Source organism: Pseudochaenichthys georgianus, chromosome 18 (assembly GCF_902827115.2).
Source record: "Pseudochaenichthys georgianus chromosome 18, fPseGeo1.2, whole genome shotgun sequence".
Taxonomy (NCBI): domain Eukaryota; kingdom Metazoa; phylum Chordata; class Actinopteri; order Perciformes; family Channichthyidae; genus Pseudochaenichthys; species Pseudochaenichthys georgianus.
Window position 1 is genome coordinate 4480890 of NC_047520.1, and position 10234 is coordinate 4491123.

The following is a 10234-nucleotide window of genomic DNA, read 5'->3' on the forward strand; positions in this document are numbered from 1 at the left end:
GGTAATCACAAGGTGAAACACAACAGGTGAACACAATGAGACAATCAGACACAGGAAGACCAGACACGGAGAGAACAGAATTTCACAAATAAAACCATGACTAAACACACAAAACTAAAATCATGACAACGATGTACTTTTCCAACACAGCCTACAATACATGCATATTAAAATAAATAGGAGACGGAATTGATTGTATTTGCAGTTCTTGTATTTTTTGAGTTCTTAGTTGTATTTGTTGCTAATTTATTATGTATTAAAGGAACATACAAATATCTTTGGAAATAATGTATGCATGTTTGTTGTTTTGGCAATATATGTATTTACATATTAGAGTTTTGATAAAAATAAGGCCTGTTTTAAAAACCGTGCGGTCAAGCAATAGTGAAACAACGCTAATAACCAGTGGTAGAAAGTAATACATTTACACACATTTACTGTACTTAAGTACACATTCGAGTTACTTGTATTTCCATGTTATACTACTTTATACTTCTACTGTACATTTTGGAAGCCAAGTGTGTACTACAGTGAGGTGATGTGACTTTTTCTGTGGTATTTCAATAATTGTTCCATAAAGTTGGAAACAAATGTGTGTATGAAATATTTTGCTAAAATAAACAAATGACTTATTACACATTCTGGTATTCCACCACTGGATAAAACAACAGCATTCTCTGAAAATGGGACGCAACATTGATGTAACAGCGCCCTCTGCGGACACTCATTTCCGGTGAACATGGAATAGCAGCGTAATTTCCGAGGCTCCCTGAACGCAGCCTTTTCACCGCATCAACCTGCCCAGTTTATAGCCGTTTAGTCCGTTTGTCTTTCATACAGGTGTGTTTCCACTCGTCCTTTTGTGTCAAATGCAGAAAACTCCAGATTAGAATCTAAATGGCCGGTGACTCACAACAGACCGGAATGTTTGTGGGAAACAAAAAAACAACAACGGTGACATGTTAGCCTCAGTAGGACAGGTGCCTGTCGACATTTGAAACGTTAGCAGCATTGTTGTGCTACAGAAATCAGTGTTTTGGCTTCACGAAGACGGCATAAAAGGACATCATTTATCAAGGTAAGAAGAACATTTAACTGTCTGTATGTCTAGTTTTGTTAAGCTTATTGCACTCCCAGGAACTCAGCCAGTGTAGCTAACAAGTAGCAAATTAGCTAACGGTTGGTTGACCCCTTAACCTAGGGTAGTGTTAATGTAGCTAACGGTTGTAATCTGGGAATACGTGCTATAAATAACGACTTTCTAATGGCGTGTTAGAGCAGGTTCACAGGTCTGCGTGAGGTGGAAGAAGTACTCTTGTACTTCAGTAAAAGTAGAAATACCACAGTGTAGGAATACTCTGTTACAAGTAAGAGTCCTGCTATCAAAATGTCCCTCAAGAAAAAAGTAATTCTGCAAAGTAACTAAAGGCATTAAATAAGTGTAGTAAGTAAAAACACACTATTTACATTTTGAATTGCAGTGGAGTAGAAAAACAGTCCCTCACAATTATATTTAAGTACATAACTTATATTTAGTTACTTTACACCGTGTTCATAGCAGATTCACAGAGTGTTAACCCTCAGGCTGACAAGTGGAAAACTCTGTTGACTAATTGGGATACAACTTTTTGACGGATGTCAACAACACGTGGCAGGTTTCTACTTTATCTCGAGGTCATAGCATTTAAACAGTCTGTTTTAAACAAGCTTATCTGAGCCAGCAGGACAACAGACTTGTTTCAGAGGTTGTCTCAGGGCCTTACTGTAAGTTACAGTGCATTTTACTTTCATTTTTACTTTGTCTGTGGTGTGGTAAGTACATTTGATGTATAATGAGCATTTCTCCTGTTTCTTCTTAAAGCAACCAGATACCTCCAGAGGGTGGAGCTCCACATCAGGAAACCTGCCGCCTCCTCCCTCTCCCCCTCTACCTGTTCTGCCTCTCATCCTCTTCCCCCCCACTCCCATCCCTCTCTCACCTGTCCTCACCTTCCACCTTATTATCTCCTATCCCCACAACTTCCTCTTTTCCCCATCTCCATCCATCGCTGACATGGCGTCGGCTCAGTCGGAGCAGTCCAGCTTCCTGCAGGACGAGCTCACCTGCCCCGTGTGCCTGGACTTGTACCGCGACCCTCACTTGCTTCCTTGCGGCCATAACTTCTGCAAGAACTGCCTCAACCGCTTAAGGCGACAAGCGGATCAAGGTCGCTTCCGCTGCCCAGAGTGCCGCGACAGCCACCGCTGTGGCCTCAACTTTCAGAAAAACTTCAAACTAGCAAATATTGCCGACGACTACCGGCACCGGCGCAGCGCCACCACTGCGGCTGCTGCAGCTTCAAAATCCAGAGAGCCGCTGTCCTCTAGTGTTTCAGTGCAGCAAGGCAAGAGTGTGTCGGCTGTTCCCTGCGACTACTGCCCCGCAGCGGCTGAAGAGGCATCGGGCGTCTGCGCTGTGGACGACAAGTATTCTGCTGCTTCGGGATCTGTGGTGGTGATGGAGAAGCAGGAAGCCGCCGCCGGGTCGATGTTTTGCCGTCAAGACGTGCCTGAAGTGTGAAGTGTCGATGTGCCAGGAGCACGTGAAACCACATCTGGAGCTGCCGGCGTTTCGCGAGCATCCGCTGACGGAACCCATGAACGACTTGTGGAAGAGGAAGTGCCCGGATCACGATGAGATATACAGGTAGGAGGCAGGAGCGCACATTCTTAAGAGGAACTGCAAAATGATCCATGGACAACGTTTGTCTTGTGTTATATTTAATAAAGTAATAAAGAAAGCTTATATACAAGTGACATCGATCTCAAATGTAGGAACAGAGCTACTTCCCCCTCAGAGGACAGATGTTCTGCACCCAGAACACGGCTCACAGTCACACTATATATATATATATATATATATATATATATATAAAAGTAGATATCCAACTGGTCCCACCCTTAAATTCCCTTGGGCATCATCTACACATCCCCACCATTAAACCATTACACCCCCCAGTCCTTTAACCATTTGCTAATCCACCTTTCACCCTTCCTGAAATGTAAATCCTAAACATATGTCTCTGTTAAACACATAGGATCATTTAAACGAGTAAAAGGCATTCGGAGTACAAGACATAATATATTTTAAATGATTGTATGAACATTTGACACAACAGTAATATTTTTAAGATATTTAGTTGTTGCCCTTTCCTTAGCAAGCGCAGCTGTGTTTACAGACGACCTGTCCTTTGAAAGTATTTTATTTGGTGTGAAACTCCAGGTATTACTGCATGGATGACAAGATGTGTGTGTGCAACGCCTGCACCATAGAAGGAGGACACTCGGGACACAAAATCAAGACCCTGAAGAACACCATGAAAGATTTCAAGGTACACCTTTTATTATCACCATGGCTTTTACACGGGTTAGAAAACAGTCATTTTTAATATTATTTTGGTGATTATTGAGGCAACTTTCCCATTTTGTTTAAGTTGCTTTGGAAAGCCCTATATTTCCCCCGTTGCATTATAAGGCTAACAAACCGTGTGTGTGTGTGTGTGTGTGTGTGTGTGTGTGTGTGTGTGTGTGTGTGTGTGTGTGTGTGTGTGTGTGTGTGTGTGTGTGTGTGTGTGTGTGTGTGGTGTGTGTGTGTGTGTGTGTGTGTGTGTGTGTGTGTGTGTGTGTGTGTGTGTGTGTGGTGTGTGGTGTGTGTGTGTGTGTGTGTGTGTGTGTGTGTGTTGTGTGTGTGTGTGTGTGTGTGTGTGTGTGTGTGTGTGTGGAAAGAGTCACATGACCTTGTGGTCTGTCCATAGGAGAGTTGAGTCCACTTCCTCTGCCTCCATTCTCCGGCACAGAGTGTAACGCTGAGAGGCTTCCAGTTCCCTGCTCAGAAACCTGTTGAATTGAACATGTGGCATGAGTCACACAGAACTGACCCCAAATCAGTGTCTTTTCCAGAAAATGTCCCTTGTGTTGGCAGCGAATGGACTCAATACAACAACAGTGGAATAGACTCCTCGGTTTCTTTGTACAGACGGTGTTTATAAGAATCATTCATGACGACGTCTTGGATCGGATATCACTGGATATTTCAATGGGTTTTAGGTCTGACATTATAAGCAGCCGTGAAACAAAGTACTTTCCATTGGCTTTGGAGCGATCACACCGACAGACTTGTGTTTACATTGTTTAAATCTATTGTGACTTTATTATCACTTTGCGTCGTCATGGTCACCAGGGCACGCTGGATAAACAGATGCACAGGGTGGAGAGGAAGTACAGCATGGCAGAGAAGAAACTCCAGGAGCAGAAGGAGAAGGAGAGACAGAATAAGGTGAGATGGCTGTTATGGCTCACTGCGTGTGATCGCTCCTCACACCGACCCGCTTGACCTGTGGTGTTACAACGTCTGTGTGATCACGATGAGCAGTGGACAGACACGGCTGCTACTTCCTGGCACACAAGTTGTCTCTTGTTTTAAATCAACAGCATGATTTTTAACAATTAATACTTTATTTGTTTCTTATGGTTTCCCAGTAGCAGAAGGGTTCAGGATCTGATAATAGAATTGGGCTCCAGCTAACAATTAGTTACTTTCATATTGATTCATCTGCTAATTATTTTCTCAAGCAATTGACTAATATTTAGTAACTAAAACATTGCAAAAAAGAAAAACGCCCATCACAATATCCGAGAGGCAAAATGTATGCAATCAAATGTCTTCTTTTCGTAAAGAAGACATTTTTTAAGCAATAATTGACTGGTATGTCTAAACCGTGTGTGTGTGTATATGTATATATATATATATATATATATATATATATATATATATATATATATATATAGTCTACACAGTACAAGCCAATTAAATGCTTGCATTGTATACAACATGTTTTAAACAATTGCAGTGAAATATTCGTTGACATTCTGAAGAAACATTTCTAGTTAACTTTACAAGTCTAGTATATTTACATTTAAGTCGATGATAAATGAATCCGTCATACTTACCCCCTCCTCCTCCTCCTCTTCATCACTTCCCTCATGCAGACGTTTTTGGACGACTCTGAGCAGTGTTTGAACCGGCTGGTTGACGAGATGAAGGCCAAAGTTCTCCGCTTCGTCACCAGACTGCGGGAATGCACGCAAGCTCACTGCGACACCAACGGGCCGGGCATCCAGAAGAACATCTCCACGATCTGCCAGGACCAGGCCCGGCTGCAGGAGGTCCGCTGCGGCCTGGAGAGCCTCGCGCACGAGAACGACCCTTTCCGCTTCATCCAGGTGAGCGCCCAACTCTGCCCAGCTGTTGTTTAAAGGCCCCCTATTCTACTGTTTCATTCATATATCACAGGTCTCAGATATATCCAGAGCCTGTCTCTGATTGGCTGAAACACCAAACAGATCATTGCAGCATTACCCATAATCCCCTCTGTTTCAGCCCTGTTTCCAAAGTGCGGATTCTCTGTCTGTTACTGTAGATGAAAATAAGGAGCCCCTCCCCACGCCCCTCTGAGAGACATTTGGTTACAAAGAGGGGGGGGGTTACCTTGTTACTGATTGGCTAATGGTTACACAAGACAACACATCGTTATGACATCACAAAGTGGACACAATCTGATCAGCTCATTTTCAGACAGGTTTTTATAGAAATGGATCAAAAAGAGAGAGAATCTTTGTTCCTGAAACTTTCAGAGTCTCTTTCCACAGAGGGGACACATGTTGATGTAGAAGAGACATGTAGAAGAGGGGACACGTGTTGATGTAGAAGAGACATGAAGAAGAGGGGACACATGTTGATGTAGAAGAGACATGGAGAAGAGGGGACACATGTTGATGTAGAAGAGACATGAAGAAGAGGGGACACATGTTGATGTAGAAGAGACATGGAGAAGAGGGGACACATGTTGATGTAGAAGAGACATGGAGAAGAGGGGACACATGTTGATGTAGAAGAGACATGAAGAAGAGGGGACACATGTTGATGTAGAAGAGACATGAAGAAGAGGGGACACATGTTGATGTAGAAGAGACATGAAGAAGAGGGGACACGTGTTGATGTAGAAGAGACATGTTGATGTAGAAGAGACATGAAGAAGAGGGGACACATGTTGATGTAGAAGAGACATGAAGTAGAGGGGACACGTGTTGATGTAGAAGAGACATGTTGATGTAGAAGAGACATGAAGAAGAGGGGACACATGTTGATGTAGAAGAGACATGGAGAAGAGGGGACACATGTTGATGTAGAAGAGACATGAAGAAGAGGGGACACATGTTGATGTAGAAGAGACATGAAGAAGAGGGGACACATGTTGATGTAGAAGAGACATGAAGAAGAGGGGACACGTGTTGATGTAGAAGAGACATGTTGATGTAGAAGAGACATGTTGATGTAGAAGAGACATGAAGAAGAGGGGACACATGTTGATGTAAAAGAGACATGAAGTAGAGGGGACACGTGTTGATGTAGAAGAGACATGTTGATGTAGAAGAGACATGAAGAAGAGGGGACACATGTTGATGTAGAAGAGACATGGAGAAGAGGGGACACATGTTGATGTAGAAGAGACATGGAGAAGAGGGGACACATGTTGATGTAGAAGAGACATGAAGAAGAGGGGACACATGTTGATGTAGAAGAGACATGGAGAAGAGGGGACACATGTTGATGTGGAAGAGACATGAAGTAGAGGGGACACGTGTTGATGTAGAAGAGACATGTTGATGTAGAAGAGACATGAAGAAGAGGGGACACATGTTGATGTAGAAGAGACATGGAGAAGAGGGGACACATGTTGATGTGGAAGAGACATGAAGAAGTGGATTTAGCATAATAGGTGACCTTTAACCCTAACTGCCAACCTTTCCCCGAAGTGTACAAAAAGACCGTAGCTTCTAACATGCGTGTGTGAACTACAAAGACATGTCGTGTCCTAAAGATTCCCGGTGGAAGTGCTCGGCGCTGCGTTACTGAAACATTTGAATGAAAATGTACTTCTGTTGTGATTCCGTTTTCAAGCATGTGTTGTTTCCATCTCTCCTTTAGGCGTACAAGACGACAGGAAAGCAGTAAGTGCTGCTTCAATGTTTCCCATGTTCATTAATGTCCATTAGCTGCATTTGAGAGAAGCTGCAACCAGCATGTTTTGCATTTCTGTTTTAAAATGACCGAAAAAGTTCCAGATTTTTCGATTCAAAAATCAACAAATCTTTATTTTCAATATTTGATTGAATGAAAACGGAAGCGCTGATCCGTGGCGTTTGTGTTCTAGGTGTCGTAAGCAGCTGAGAAAGAACATGTTCTACCCAGAGTACGTGGACATGGAGACGGAGGTCCTCGGGGTGATGATGCAGAAAGAGATGAGGAAGTTCCTTAATGAGGAACTTCCGTGTCACATTGGCGCCGCCATCAACTCCCTGTGTAAGAACTTCGTCATCTCCGTACGCGCTTCACAACAATGGACGACATTAAGAGCGTAACACACGTTAGAGACACGATAATTAAACATGAATAAATGTGAGATGTGAATAGTTCAATAAAAAGTAGCGGCAACAAGAAAAGTCTTCAGCCTGGGTTTAAAAGTAGTCCGAGTCACTTTTCTAACCTCCTTACATGTGTATTTGATAACTCTTCTTCTCCACTTGTTTAAGAAATGCCACAAGTTAAAATGTTCAATGTTGTTGTTTGCGTTGTTTCAGAGATGTTCATTTAACGTAACGGTACATTCCCAGGCTGCCGGTTGTGGCGCTCCAACGTCACATCAGGTCATCTCTCAGTCGTGGAGGAGGAGGAGGAGGAGGAGGAGGAGAACGAGGAAGAGGCTGTTGACGATGACGACGACGACGATGACAGCAGCGTGGAGGAGATGAGGAGCGAGGGGGAGGAGGAAGACGAGGAGGAGGAGGAGGATGATGATGAGGAGGAGGAGGAGGAGGAAGAAGAACATGACCACAGCGAGGCTTACAGCTTCAGCCCAGGGGAGGAGGACGAGGACGAGGAGGAGGAGGACGAGGAGGAGGAAGAAGAGGAGGAGGAGGAAGAAGACGGTGAGGATGACGGGGTTCCCGCGGGGTCTTAAGAAGTCTTAAATATGATCCAAAAAATAAGCAAGATGTGATTTAGAAGGTTTTAACGCTCCTGTTGTCTTCACACACACACACACACACACACACACACACACACACACACATATGCACACGCACACACACACACTAGATGTGTTCCCCCCGCGTTTGCCCATCCCCCCATATGACACACACACACACACACACACACACACACACACACACACACACACACACACACACACACACACACACACACACACACACACACACACACTCTAGATGTGTTCCCCCCCACATTTGCCCATCCCCCCATATCACACACACACACACACACACACACACACTTTGTAAGTAATTATGGGACGTATTTCTTCTTCCATAGCAATTTTCCTTCATAGCTTCTTGCCGTGAAATGGGTCTTACATTCTTACAAAGTCTTACATTTGAGTTTGTGAAACCTGCAGGAGTCCTGGATGATACCGTTGCTGGAGAAGAGGAGGACGAGGCAGAGGGAGTTGTTTAACCCAGGATTTGTAAACATATATTTTTACACCTATTAAAGCACTTTGGGCTCGAGCAGCTAGCACACTTTGCCTCGAGCAGCTAGCACACTTTGCCTCCTACAATATTCTGAAACGACACTCTGGATGAACCCAGCGCTTCGGTTCGGCTGCATCCTAAGGCTAACTCTGCTCTGAGGACGTGGACGGGGAGCTCAAGCCCGGTTGCATTCTGCTAAGAACTTTACAAAGGTGCTTTAGAGTCGGAGACGTGTACATACAATGTAAAAGGACACAATGTGGCTGGAAGGACTCAAACGGAAGGTGGCCAAACCTCAGCATGGATTTTCTACAACTTTGGTTCAAACTTTATGGTGAATTTTCCGAATCAGAATTTGATCTAACCTTTTATCTGTAGATCTTTTGATATAACGACCGGTGCTCAGCAGAGAGAGCTTTTGGAGTTCCTTACATTCAATAAGAATAAGTGTTTGAATCTCTTGAGTTTCTCATTGCCGTGTGTGTGTGTGTGTGTGTGTGTGTGTGTGTGTGTGTGTGTGTGTGTGTGTGTGTGTGTGTGTGTGTGTGTGTGTGTGTGTGTGTGTGTGTGTGTGTGTGTGTGTGTGTGTGTGTGTGTGTGTGTGTGTGTGTGTGTGTGTGTGTGTGTGTGTGTGTGTGTGTGTGTGTGTGTGTGTGTGTGTGTGTGTGTGTGTGTGTGTGTGTGTGTGTGTTGTGTGTGTGTGTGTGTGTGTGTGTGTGTGTGTGTGTGTGTGTGTGTGTGTGTGTGTGTGTGTGTGTGTGTGTGTGGCAGTCTATAAGATGAGTTTGCTTTCTGTAGTTGTGCTTTAAAAGCTGTTCATGCATTATTTAAAACGTGCTGTGCACAGTTCATACATTGCTCCCAAAATATCAGTTTCAGATGTTGAGGAATTTTGCACTTTACTACTGAAACATTTTGTGTTCGGCCCGAAAATGAATGTACAAGACTGATTTTAATTTTGATACGGGTGACTTTGTGAGGGGCCTAAATAAAACGAGATGTCTACATACGAATAATAATAAAGCTTATCGAAATGTGCCCAGTTGTTTAGCTATCTTTTTGTAAATTCATTTTAAGAGCATGATTTAACTTTAATGTTTTGTGAATGGCAGAAAAGAAGGAGATACATAATCTACATTTAACTTAACTACATTTTAGAAGTTAATAAGACTGAATTTCATTACTGAAATGGCTGAAAAATAATCATGATGTGGGCAGTAGTTCATGAACAAGGCAACACATAATTACTTCTTCATGTTATAATGACCATAAGACATTTTGAGAAAGCATTAATTAATAAATGGATTTTTTGCATAAATACAAATATTTATGATTCCATAGCTTTAAATCCACAGTTTGAGTCTGAAATCAGGCTATAATAGATTTCAGAAGAGAACTGTCATTTTTGTATTAAAGAAAAAAAAAACTATTTTCACTACCAGCCTTATTTAATAACAATTTATCATGTACAAAAAGACAACACTGTAAATAACGCAATGACAGTGAAGCCTAACTGTTTCACAATTTAAACATAATACATACATTAACAAGTCAATATAATATATATTACAGAATATGACGGGATTCCCCAAATAAAGCAACACAAAATCAATATTAGAGAGAAAGTCCGAACGTGATTCCTGTC

At 42.8% G+C, this 10234-nt stretch overlaps 1 protein-coding gene across 1 annotated transcript; it reads left to right on the forward strand.

Annotated features, from left to right (window-relative positions):
- The first annotated feature begins 723 nt into the window (after positions 1-723).
- Positions 724-9107, forward strand: LOC117463322 (E3 ubiquitin/ISG15 ligase TRIM25). The gene is made up of 10 exons (XM_034105507.2): positions 724-1078; positions 1862-2446; positions 2514-2686; positions 3263-3371; positions 4220-4315; positions 5029-5262; positions 7028-7050; positions 7254-7402; positions 7714-8028; positions 8514-9107. Exons 2-10 carry the CDS (start codon positions 2054-2056, stop codon positions 8570-8572), a joined length of 1551 nt encoding a protein of 516 aa, XP_033961398.1. The 5' UTR covers positions 724-1078; positions 1862-2053; the 3' UTR covers positions 8573-9107.
- Positions 9108-10234: the final 1127 nt, after the last annotated feature.

Excerpts from the sequence above, each read along its gene's own strand:
- LOC117463322 (XM_034105507.2), top strand. The coding sequence starts at position 2,054 with ATGGCGTCGGCTCAGTCGGAGCAGTCCAGCTTCCTGCAGGACGAGCTC. Across the intron at positions 2,687-3,262 it reads GATCACGATGAGATATACAG|GTATTACTGCATGGATGACA; the intron begins GTAGGAGGCAGG and ends GTGAAACTCCAG. Across the intron at positions 8,029-8,513 it reads GGAGGAGGAGGAAGAAGACG|GAGTCCTGGATGATACCGTT; the intron begins GTGAGGATGACG and ends TGAAACCTGCAG.